The sequence below is a fragment of the Pseudorca crassidens genome, chromosome 2, assembly GCF_039906515.1.
Source record: "Pseudorca crassidens isolate mPseCra1 chromosome 2, mPseCra1.hap1, whole genome shotgun sequence".
Taxonomy (NCBI): domain Eukaryota; kingdom Metazoa; phylum Chordata; class Mammalia; order Artiodactyla; family Delphinidae; genus Pseudorca; species Pseudorca crassidens.
The window spans coordinates 100,746,594-100,759,697 of NC_090297.1; the positions used below are offsets into that span (position 1 = coordinate 100,746,594).

At 35.9% G+C, this 13,104-nt stretch overlaps 2 protein-coding genes and 1 pseudogene across 2 annotated transcripts; 2 read left to right on the forward strand and 1 right to left on the reverse strand.

Annotated features, from left to right (window-relative positions):
* Positions 1-1,963: 1,963 nt before the first annotated feature.
* On the forward strand, positions 1,964-5,350 carry LOC137209078 (bile acid receptor-like; the record flags this gene model as incomplete). The annotated part of the gene is made up of 3 exons (XM_067710247.1): positions 1,964-2,357; positions 4,360-4,500; positions 5,172-5,350. Coding segments are annotated over 3 exons (714 nt in total), but the record flags the coding sequence as incomplete, so codon positions are not given.
* A 52-nt stretch (positions 5,351-5,402) lies between these two features.
* Positions 5,403-7,382, forward strand: LOC137209084 (bile acid receptor-like). The gene is made up of 5 exons (XM_067710261.1): positions 5,403-5,513; positions 5,648-5,747; positions 6,613-6,744; positions 7,152-7,277; positions 7,360-7,382. The coding sequence occupies exons 1-5, from the start codon at positions 5,421-5,423 to the stop codon at positions 7,380-7,382; spliced, it is 474 nt and encodes a 157-aa protein (XP_067566362.1). The 5' UTR covers positions 5,403-5,420.
* Positions 7,383-7,861: 479 nt separating this feature from the next.
* Positions 7,862-8,759, reverse strand: LOC137219186 (dnaJ homolog subfamily A member 1 pseudogene; annotated as a pseudogene).
* Positions 8,760-13,104: the final 4,345 nt, after the last annotated feature.

A 13,104-nucleotide genomic window follows, 5' to 3' on the forward strand; every position in this document is an offset into this window, starting at 1 on the left:
AGTGAAAATTGGACCAGAGAATGGCCAATACTTACGTCACTGCATCTGATGGGTATTGTCTTGCTGAACCAGTGCAGTACTACGGTGTGTAATAAAAAACTACAGTATAATAGTTAATAAAACTTTTTATTTGGCGGGAATTATGGTTAATTAGAGGGTTTTTAAAAAAATATTTATTTATTTATTATTTATTGTTGGCTGCTTTGGGTCTTCATTACTGCGCGCCGGCTTTCTCTAGTTGCGGCGAGCGGGGGCTACTCTTCATTGCGGTGCACAGGCTTCTCATTACGGTGGCTTCTCTTTGTTGCAGACCACGGGCTCTAGGCGTGCAGGCTCAGTAGTTGTGGCACACGGGCTTAGTTGCTCCGCGGCATGTGGGATCTTCCTGGACCAGGGCTCGAACCCATGTGCCCTGCATTGGCAGGCGGATTCTTAACCACTGCGCCATCAGGGAAGTCCCTAGAGGGTTTTTTTTTTAAAAGAAATTAACAAATGAACCAAAGACTTTCAATTACTCCCTACCAGAGAATATATAATTACTTTCAAAAATCAGAAATACCAAAATGCTGTAAGTCAGAATCAAATGTAAAGAAGAAAAAGCACAGTAGTCTAAAATTGTATTCAATTTTTAAAAATAGAATTAGCATGCAAATTATAAGTTATTTTTAGGGGTTAGCTGAAGCTAGTTCACATGCAATTTAGAAAATGTAGTTCAGAGTAGTTATTCAATGTTCCTGAAACTTTAATCTTAATATAAGATTTTTATCAAAGGGAAAGAAATAGAAAACAGAGTGCAAGAGACAATAGGATTTTTCTCCAAAAAGACCAAGATTATAATATGAATTGAATTTTAAATGCAGTTTTCTTTTATATTATACTTTGAACTCTGATTTCCATGCCAATGGAACATCAGCCAGTATTCTGCAGTCTTTTGATACTCAGCCATGAAGGGCCCTCTTCTTTAAATGAAAGTTACATTGTTTTTACTGATAACTTTTCTTCTTATATCAGGCTGTTATTGGTATTTATTCAACACTTTGCATTGGATTGGATGCTATCAGATTGCAAATAATTTATGTGAATTAATAGAAATTATACTGTTTACCAATCTTGGGGGTAGAATTTTGAGGGTAAGAGTAAGTCTAATCATACTGTGATTCAGCACCAGGAAAAGTACAAATATTACTAGATACAAACATAGAGGAACTAAGTATTCCTGGGTCTCTTTGGAGCCAATTTTCTGGATTGATTTCAGTAATCCTCCTGAAAACAGAAAGTAAGTTGGTGTTTGGTAGCTTCTGATAATAACAATAAAGATACCCATTAAGTATCATTTTGTATTTTATACATGCTTTTGCATTTCACATTTTATTTCATTCTTACAGTCACCCTCCGGGGTAGGTAAGTTTATCACCAGATAATTGAATTGCTAGACAATAAAACAGAAAAGAAACTAGTAATTTAAATCAGGTCTACAAATGGCGAAGGAGAGTGTTAAGGTATATTAAATGGGGAGTTTAAAGAATTTATTTTTTGCTTGAAATAACCAGATAACTGGTATAATTGTATTTTAGTTTGATTTTTTTGGTGGGGGGGTGGGATAATTTATTAATTCATCTCTTTACTGATCTGATTGCACTGAAAACAATTTTATTCACAACAAAGAAAATACAGAAGCTGGGGAAAAGCTTTCATTTCAAACTCCGGGAAATACTCATTTCTACTTAAGGAAATAGACTGCATTGGTATGTAAGCCATTAACAACCCTTTCTCCCAGCTCCTGAGCAACCTCTGCATACTTCTGGGGTGGCAGCATTTATCATGCATTGCAATTCAGTTTACTGTCTGCCTCTCATGCTGGACAGCAAGTCCCTGGGATGTATTGGACATGTTGAATTAACTCTGTTCTTTGATTGTAAAACTCTTTGAAATTTGAAAAATAACTTGACTTTCACCATTTTTGTGTGTGTGTGTGTGTCCGTTAAAAAAACTAGATATTTTGCCAGAACAAATCAATTATCAGCTGTACGACATTGATTTTCAAGAATCACCTTATTGCAAGTATTCTACTGTCCAGTTTCCTCCAGCTCTACAGTCCCAATCTTTACAAAGTCATTTCAACACTTGTAGCTTGGACCCACAGTTCAGTGGTGGAGAGTATGGACTTCTTTCCTGTGAATTAAATAAATCCACTTACGTGGTTGCCCACGATGCTGAAGATGGTTACCCTGGAATAAAAAGGTCCAGAATAACTCATTCTTCCATTCGTATTAAGGGACAGGAAGAACTCTGTGTAGTTTGTGGTGATAAAGCATCAGGATATCATTACAATGCACTTACTTGTGAAGGTTGCAAAGGTAAGGATAAAGTTAAAACTTTAATCCTAATGTTCACTGAAGAGTCATGAAATTTTAAGCATGTAGGAGTACTCTCTTTAAAATGTGAAACATAAAATCAAGGAGAGCCATTGATATGTTTAAAGTGATCAATCTGTGGGATCAAAGATGTGAAAATGGAATTTAACGAAGTTTTGATTTCATTTTCTTTTTAATTTTGATGAAAACTTTTATATTTAAATATAAAATTCAAAATATTTTTGTGGCAGAAACTTTGCATGTTCCTAGGTGAATTTGACGTTGGAATAAAAAATGTCTTTTAAAAAGGTCTGAATGTTAACTATTACATCTCATATGGCTGGTATAATTCGTGAATTAGGAAGAAATTTCAATTAAATGACTTCTACGATTCTATCTATTTGTTGGAAATGCTTTTTAAAAAATATTTATTTATTTTATTTTATTTTTAAATTTTTGGCTGTGTGGGGTCTTAGTTGTGGCACGTGAGATCTCCACTGCGGCATGCAGGACTTTGGTGTGTTGTGCGGGCTATTTGTTGTGGTGCATGGGCTTCTCTCTAGTTGTGGCGTGCAGGTTTTCTCTCTCTAGTTGTGGTGCTTGGGCTCCAGAGCACGTGGACCCTGGAGTTCGAGGCACGCGGCCTCTCTAGTTGAGGCGAGTGGGCTTAGTTGCCCCGCGGCATGTGGGATCTTAGTTCCCAACCAGGGATCGAACCCGCATCCCCTGCATTGGAAGGCGGATTCTTTACCACTGGACCACCAGGGAAGTCCCAGGAATGCCTTTTTGAAAACCAATGGGAGGTCTACCACTGAAGATCATCATTGATATTGGCATGGAGTAAGGAGTAAAATAGTCCTTGATGAAGTTTTGAGGTTTTGAAACACTTCTGCATTTTTTAAATTCACAAATGAAATATTGGGGCAGAACCTGGAAATGATTAGATCAATACAGGACTAGGTAAACGTGTCTAGAAGTTCAAGGTGAAGTCTTATTGTCAGAATCTCACACTCACCCCACACAAAGAATAGCCAAACGAAGACTAAGGGAAAGGAGGTACCAGCTTTATGAGTAGAATAGCTGGGCCAGTATTTGCTTACTCTTAAAATGCAGGGCCTTGCTGTTAAAACTAAGTTGAAGAATGAGGCATAGTTCTGAAACCTAAGCTGAGCTTTCTATTCCCTTTGCTGAATCTAAGTCATGAAACTCCCACTCTCAAGCGTGTCTACAGAAAGAGTATGGCAGGCTTCTAATTGGGGTATTGACTAACTTTATCATCTTCACTGCTTGGAATGGAATAAGAGGAAGATAGCAGGGATTGTTGCACAGGAATGGGAAATGAAACAGGAAATGGGAAGAGACTGCTATGCATGGATTTAGGAAAATGTAGAATCTCCACACCTCTCCCCAGCATGCACACACACACACACACACACACACACACACACACACAAAACGGCCCATTCAACGTCTTGGACTAAATAAATTAGCAATATGTTCTCATCTGGGGAAGTGCTAAAAAGGAAGGACAGAGGAGTAAGTTTGGAAGAATTATCTCTTCCTTTATGAGTTGAGGTAGAAATGTGGGGAGAGAAAAAGAGAGGTTTCCTTATAGTTTTATTTTACATGAGCACATATTCCTTCTAGGGAACCTTGAGAGATGTGTCATGGAATCTTGATATTCTGTAAAATATAGTTTAAAAATGCTTTTAGATGGTATATTATAACCATAGAAAACAGAGAGTTGTTTTAATGTGTTGGGGTTATTTAGTTTAATTTCCAGATAGATTATTGACAGGAACAACCATGGAATAAGATATATCAAATAGGAGAGGATTAAAACAATTATCCAGATAAATGTATATTAAACCAAACCTTCTTACTGAGGGAAAAAACATTTTATTGAAATAATTTAGTTAACTTGATTACTTTTACTATGAAGGTTAAAAACAAGTAACTAAAAATACCTAATAGTAAAATTTTAAAAACTCTCCTTTGTTATTAGGGTTTTTTCGACGTAGCATCACCAAAAATGCAGTATATAGTTGCAAGAATGGTGGTCACTGTGAAATGGACATGTACATGCGTAGAAAATGTCAAGAGTGCAGACTAAAAAAGTGTAAGGCAGTAGGAATGTTGGAAGAATGTAAGTGCCATTGTGGTTTTTTTTTAGGGGGATTTTAGTTTTTCTTACCTTACTAGGAACTTACGTTCTTCAAGTTATTTTGAACATATTTGAACATAACATATTTGTCTGGATTTAAGCTATTTCTCCAGCAACTGCTAAATTAGGATAGCCAGTTACCAATCTAGGTAATTATTTCCATAAAATCTGTTCTATACTATATTGCTCTAACTTTGGTAATAATCATATTTTCTTCTTAATTGGAAATCCTTGTATTTTTATATTACTTAACCTAAAGTTATATAATTCAACTACAAAAAGCACAATTTAAAATTAGTGGTTTCCCTTCAATGTACCAATTAACATTCTGTTGCTTCCAAGATATAATTAATGTGGAAATTTCTCTAACATAAAAAGGTCTAAATTTATAATTTGGAGATGCAAAATTAATTTTTAATTTAAGTCTAGGATGACTGTGTAGTTTTAAGTAGACAGGAAGTTGTGGAAGGAAAAGAAGTAAGTAATGTAGTAAATTTAACTGCTGTTGTACATGCTTACCAAAAAAGAAAGGTTTTTTGTGAAAAGGCAAGTTCATGATCACATATGTGTACAATGTAAGACAATTTTCATCAAATCCTATAATGTTATTTGTTGTACCAAAAATATTTTATGTGAATTTTGTAATATCACAGGTTTGCTCACAGAAATCCAATGCAGATCAAAGAGACTTCGAAAGAACTTTAAGCAGAAGAATAATTTTTACTCTAACATCAAAGTGGAAGAGGAAGGGGTAAACAACAAGCTTGTGTCACCTACCACTAGATCTGGAAAAGTGGCAAGGCTCTCCTTAAAAAATTTCTTGTTTCTTTAATGATGATGTCTTATTTAATAGGTATGCATTACAGTTTCCCCCCTATATTTTCTTACAGATTCAGGAGAGCATGGAACTAACTCAAGAGGAACATCAGCTCATTAACAACATTGTGGCCGCTCATCAAAAATATACAATTCCATTAGAAGAAATAGAAAGATTTGTATGTGTTCATTACTAGCAAGAAATAATTTGTAATTACTTATGTTAGAAAATAACAGCATAATCAGAAAAGTTTAAAATTTAAAGTTATTTGAAAGAAAAAAGTTATTAATCTTATTTCTTTTTGTTGCTTAGCTGCAGGGATATGCAAATCCTGAACTGATCTTCTTGCGACTCTCAGAGACAGTTGTCCTACATATACAGAGGTTAATGGATTTCACCAAGAGACTCCCAGGTAATCACTTTATCTTTGGAAAAAATTAAAGTAATTTAATACGTAATTTTAAAAAAGTTCCTTGTTTTAAAGGAAGGTGGCATTTTAAGAAAACAAAACCCTCTATTTTTCTACCAAAACTGCTTCTAAATTTAAAAACATGTTTACTTTGTTTGCTTTAATCAATCAGTTGGATGAAAATATAAATATTTTAAAATATTATTCAAGTGAATTCAAAGACTTAGAGTTAAGACAAACTATGATTGATTGTATGTTTTATTTTTATTTTGGGAAATAAATTGTTTTTGTTTTTTAGATAAAACATGAAACAAAATTCCCTGTACCATACCAAAAAAAAAAAAAAAAAGGTGAAGCCACTGTTGGCCAAAACTTAGCTATCTAGTTACATGCACAGGTAACTCTCTGTGAAAATAAATTCTTCAAGGCTAAACCAACTATGTTTAATTTGCTCTTGCCATAGGAAATTATTATTATCTGGTTTTGATGAAAGTGCCCCCAAATAGTAGCATGTGGAATCATAATTATTCTAAGGGACCAGTTAAGATTCGTGTCATAAGTAAATAATATAAAAATGTTGAATCCTGGGCTTCCCTGGTGGCACAGTGGTTAAGAGTCCGCCTGCCGATGCAGGGGACACAGGTTCATGCCCCGGTCCAGGAAGATCCCACATGCCGTGGGGCGACTGGGCCCGGGAGCCATGGCCGCTGAGCCTGCGCGTCCGGAGCCTGTGCTCCGCAATGGGAGAAGCCACAACAGTGAGAGGCCTGCATACCTCAAAAAAAAAAAAAAAAAAAAGTTAAATCCTATACCTGAAAATTATCTTTTCATTATTTATTTCAAACAATTATGTGATCTTTTCATAAAGGATTTGAAAATTTGACCAATGAGGATCAGACTGCATTACAGAAGGGATCAAAAACTGAAGTGATGTTCCTTTATGTGGCCCAAATTTACAGTCAAAAAGAATATCTTTCATCAACTTCTGAAAGCAAAAAAGGTCAACTAACTCAATCTTAATGTTAATAGTTACTATTAAATTTAGCAACAGATTATATAACATTGAGCTATTTTTTATTATATTTTTATTGTACTAGTTGGTGTACAAATAAGTACTTCATAATAGTCGTTTATAGTTTTCCAATTCATTGTTCTAGCTTTTGTTTTTCTCTTAAAGAAAACCATTCTTCTTATATAGTATCATAGAAAACACATTTTTGGAGGGTCTTCTATATAATGTTTATATAAAGTGTGAACTATTATTCTAGATTCATGTTTCAGTAATAAAAATTATAAAGATACCATTTGTTGGGAATGTTTCCTGTTTAACAGACGTTAGAGAGATTGACTTTACTATCTGAATAAAGATTTAAAAAAATCAGACTTTATATTTTTTCCCTTAACTAGGTACTATGAAAATATCAGATCATTCAGATCATTCACTGAATTGTCATGATCAAAGTGGTGATAGAAGTGCTATTTATCCTATGGAAACATTTTGCAATGAAGATTGTCCTTCTGCTATGCTGACTGGTAATATTATATATAATACAAAATATTGTATTGGATGGAAAAAATTTGTCAGACATGTTTCATTTTCTTGTACTGCTTTGAGAAAATATGATAATGGCAATATGAGTCTGCACTGTGTTCTGATGAAAATACATTTGATATTAATCTTTTTAGGTATTTCTGAAGAATTTATGACTACACTGTATTACTTCTGTAGAAGAATGAGTGAGCTTAGCATTACTAATACTGAATATGCTCTGCTTGCAGCCACAACAGTGTTTTTTTCAGGTAAAAAACTATTTAGCAGTAAAAATTTGGATTAAGTTTGGCAATGAAATCATGAAGATTGTGATTATTTTATTACTCATTGATTCCAAATGTACCAATTTCCATCAAAATAGCCTTCTCTATAAGGGCATTCCCTTCAGCTTACAAACATGCTGTAATTTCTTGCATCTTAAAAAATGCCTTTTTTTTAAAAAAACATCTTTATTGGAGTATAATTGCTTTACAATGGTGTGTTAGTTTCTGCTTTATAACAAAGTTTTTTTTTCTTTTTTATATTTGAGTTTATTCTTCATTTAACTTTTAAAACACTACTATAGTTGAATATTAAAACAAAAAATAGCAAGTAGTGAGCATATTATGATTATAGTCTTTCACTCAATCACTACTGCAAATAAAATGCCAGCAGTGAGTGTTATTCACTGGCCCCATTAGGAGGTCTGACACTGAACACCACCCCGAGGATGATGTTCATCATCCTCATATGCGTCTCCATTGTAATGGCACTGTCTTTCCTGATTTGGATCAAAGTCCACTAGTTCTACCTGGTCCATTTCATCAGTCTCTTCTACTTCCTTCCTCTCAGGTAGGAGTTTTTCCAGCAAAGAGAGTTTATCCGGGGAGAGAAAGCCATTCTCAGGAAAGTTTACCTTAAATTCAATGATTAGGCGACCCTTTTCATATGGTCTACGATAAATTGGCATGCCTTCATTTAGCACACACTTGATATCTCCATGCTTGACAATCTGGCCTGGATGAGAAGTGATGACTATGGTTCGGTTGTCAAGAGTAGATATTGGGTTTTGGAAGCCACACAATGCCTCAACCAGCTGTATGTCCATACACATGAAAAGGTCTTCTCCTCGTCGTGTAAAAACAGCATGATTCTTCTGATCTAAAATGATGATAATATCTCCTGGCTCCAGTCCTGGTTCTTGGTCTCCTTCACCATGGGATGTTATCTTCTGGCCATCTTTCATGCCTTTGTCAATATGAACTTCTAGAATTTTCTTCTCTTGAACTATCTTCCTTCCATTGCAGCTTTTACATCTATCTTTAGGACTGATCCGCTCCCCATGGCCCTGGAACTCCATGCAGACAGACTGAATTTGCTGAACCATTCCAGGTCCTATCTGATGAATTCTTATTTGCATTCCAGTACCTCAGCAATTGGGACAGCACTCCACTGCTCCTTTCTTACCACCTTGGCCTTCACATTTGTCACAAATCACATTCTTTTGCAGAGCTAGTTTTCTTGTTGCACCATACATATACATATACATATATCCCCATATCCTGTCCCTCTTGCATCTCCCTCCCACCCTCCCTATCCCACCCCTCTAGGAGGTCACAAGGCACCCAGCTGATCTCCCTGTGCTATGTGGCTGCTTCCCACTAGCTATCTTATTTTACATTTGGTAGTGTATATATGTCCATGCCACTCTCTCACTTTGTCCCAGCTTACCCTTCCCCCTCCTTGTGTCCTCAAGTCTGTTCTCTACGTCTGTGTCTTTATTCCTGTCCTGCTCCTAGGTTCTTCAGAACCACTTATTTTTTAGTTTCCATATATATGTGTTAGCATACGGTATTTGTTTTTCTCTTTCTGACTTACTTTACTCTGTATGACAGAGTCTAGGTCCATCCACCTCACTACCAATAACTCAATTTCGTTTCTTTTTATGGCTGAGTAATATTCCATTGTATATATGTGCCACATCTTCTTTAACCATTCATCTGTTGATGGACATTTAGGTTGCTTCCATGTCCTGGCTATTGTAAATATTGCTGCAATGAACATTGTGGTACATGACTCTTTTTGAATTATGGTTTTCTCAGGGTATATGTCCAGTAGTGGGATTGCTGGGTCGTATGGTAGTTCTATTTTTATTTTTTTAAGGAACCTCCATACTGTTCTCCATAGTGGCTGTATCAATTTACATTCCCACCAAAAATGCAAGAGGGTTCCCTTTTCTTCACACCCTTTCCAGCATTTGTTGTTTGTAGATTTTTGATGATGGCCATTCTGACTAGTGTGAGGTGACACCTCATTATAGTTTTTTTTTTTTTTTTTTTTGTGGTATGCAGGCCTCTCACTGTTGTGGCCTCTCCCATTGTGGAGCACAGGCTCCGGACGCGCAGGCTCAGCGGCCATGGCTCATGGGCCCAGCCGCTCCGCGGCATGTGGGATCTTCCCGGACCGGGGCACGAACCCGTGTCCCCTGCATCAGCAGGCGGACTCCCAACCACTGCGCCACCAGGGAAGGCCCTCGTTGTAGTTTTGATTCACATTTCTCTAATGATTAGTGATGTTGAGCATCCTTTCACGTGTTTGTTGGCAATCTGTATATCTTCTTTGGAGAAATGTCTATTTAGGTCTTCTGCCCATTTTTGGATTGGGTTGTTTGTTTTTTTGATATTGAGCTGCATGAGCTGCTTGTATATTTTTGAGATTAATCCTTTGTCAGTTGCTTCGTTTGCAAATATTTTCTGCCATTCTAAGGGTTGTCTTTTCATCATGTTTATGGTTTCCTTTGCTGTGCAAAACTTTGAAGTTTCATTAGGTCCCATTTGTTTATTTTTGTTTTTATTTCCATTTCTCTAGGAGGTGGGTCAAAAAGGATCTTGCTGTGATTTATGTCGTAGAGTGTTCTGCCTATGTTTTCCTCTAAGAGTTTTATAGTGTCTGCCCTTACCTCAAATCCCCTTTCAGCTATTCTCCTATTTCTGTTCTACATTATAGCAAAAAAAAAAAAAAAAAAAAAAAAAAAAAAAATTTAAGAGTTGTCTATACTCCTGCCTCCATTTCTCTCTTCTCATTTACTTCTGAACCCAGTACAGTCAGATTTGGTCCCCTCCTTTCCCTTCCACCATAACTTATCAAAATCTTCAGTAATTTGGCATTGCAGATTACAGTGGTCAATTCTTAGTCTTCATCTTACTTGACCCGTGAGCTACATTTGACAGAGCAGATCACTCCCTCTTTCTTAGAACACTTAACATTTGGCTTCAGTTGATCACTCCCTCCTTCTTGACATGATTTTTTTCCACTTGATTTCCAGGACATTTCACTCTCTTGGTTTTCCTCCTCAGTTGCTGCTCTTTCTGTCTCCTTTGTTAATTCCCCCTCATCTCCCACACTGATAAATGTTAAAATGTCCCAGGACTCAGTTCTCTTTTTTCCTATGTGCACTTCCTTTGAAATTTCATCTTATCTCATGGCTTTAAATGCCATCTAGAGGCTGACAACTCCCAAATTATATACCAACCTGGACTGCTACCCTAAGCTCCATTAAATAGCCTACTCAAGATTTCAATTTGGATGTTTAGTAGGCATATAAAATTTAACATGTCTGAATGTGAACTCCTGATTGCCCCCTGATTCTCCTATATTCTTCCTCCATCTCTACTAAATGGCATCTCCACACTTCAAGTTGTATAAGCCAAAATTCTTGAAGTCATCCTTCACTTCTTTTTCTCTTATGCCCATTATCAAATATGCAGCAAGTCTTGTTGACTATAGCCTCAAAATAGATCCAGAACTCAACCACTTCTTACTGTCTCTGTCCCTGCCATCCTAATAAAACTACTAACTCACTTTCCTGTTTTTGCCCTTGCCTCCCTAGGGTCTATTCTTTATACAGCAGCCAGAGTGATTCTTTGACAACATAAGCCAGATTATGTCATTCCTCTGCTCATAACCCTGTAATGGCTTTCTATTTTACACAGTTTAAAGCCAAAGTTCTTTCTATCAATGTCTATTACTATTCCTTTTGCTCACACCACCACAGCCACACTGCCTTTGATGCATATGTTGCCTGTAAATTTCAAGCAGACTCCTTCCACAGCTTCTACTGTACTTGACAAATCTTCTGCTTGGAAAGCTCTTTCCTAGATGGTTTCATGGCTCCCTCTTCACCATCCTGGATCTCTGCTAAATGTCATCTTATCTCTGATTACCCTTTTAAAAATAGCTAATGCCCCTCCCCCCCAATTCTTATCCCGTACTCTCGCTTATTGTTGTCATATATTTTTATTTAAAAAATGTGTATATGTCTCTTTCCTCCCCTACTCCTCCCAGACCCAAAAAATAAGCTCAATGAGGGCAGGAAATTTAGTCTCTGTTCACCGCTGTATCTCCAGCACAATGACTGGATGAGTGAATGCTGTCTGATCATTAAGAGATACTCTTCATAGGGTATTATGAAGATTAAATAAAACATTGCATAGAAGCAAGTTACCTGGCATAAAATCTGGCATATATTAAAGGTTCAGTAAATATTTGCAATTTTTATTATTTAAAACTGTATTGTTTTAAATTAATTCATTATCTTCTACCATTTTCCAATATTCATTAAGATATATGTGATAATGTTTTTCAGATCGTCCATGCATTACAAATAAGCAACATGTGGAAAATTTACAAGAACCAGTTTTACAAATTTTGTACAAATATTCAAAAATTTATCATCCAGAAGACCTACAGCATTTTGCTCATCTCATTGGGAGGCTCACTGAACTGAGAACACTGAATCACAACTATTCAGAAATACTTAGCATTTGGAAAACAAAGGACTCCAAATTGGCTAGTTTACTCTCTGAGAAACGGAATTTGTATTCATTTTGATGAAATTTTAGAATGTTGTGGTTTGTCTTAAACTTCCTAAATCTAGATTGTTTACGCTATGATCACAGGATACTGATTTGAAAAACATGAACAGAATTGCTGTTACGAATAGAATATATCGCCATAAAATGGACATCGTCAAGGGCTCATCAAATTTTGTGGAATTTAGGACCACCACTAGAGGGACATCTAGTATTCTTTTTAAGATTCGTCCCCAAAGAAGCAATGGTTATTGTTACTGCGTGGTTCGTTCAGAAAGGAGTAGTACTAAATAGAGTTCTTACCTGAAGAAACTCTCCTTTTTTTCATTTAGTAGAAAATTGAATGAAAATATATATATTATTTGAAGACATAAAAGAGATTATTTAGTGGAAACAGTTGTAATCAGAATAAAAGCAGTTGTGAACCTCTTTAAGGCTAGATTGATGGATAAGGAACTAACATTTTAAACTTATTTCTGTTATAGCATTTTATAAATTATTAAAGAGGAACAAAGCTTCGTTCAATTCTTACTTTTCCTTAATGTCTTTTTTTTTAAGATTTTTTTTTGATGTGGACCATTTTTAAAGTCTTTATTGAGTTTGTTACAAATTGTTACAATATTGCTTGTGTTTTATTTCTTTTTGGTTTTTTGGCCCCGAGGCATGTGGGATCTTAGCTCCCCGACCGGTGATCAAACCTGCACCCCCTGCATTGGAAGGTGAAGTCTTAACCACTGGACCGCCTGGGAAGTCCCTTAATGTCTTTAAAAAAGAGATCTTTCATAAGCCCCAATTAAAAATTTTGTCATGGCAAGATACTGAAAAAATTAAAATGACAAAATATTTTAACATACATTGGGAAATTCAGCACAATTTAATGCTCATTCTGGTAGACAATATTTTGACATTTTTGCCAACACCTTTTGCAGAAAAAATAAAGTTCTTAAAACCTGAAATC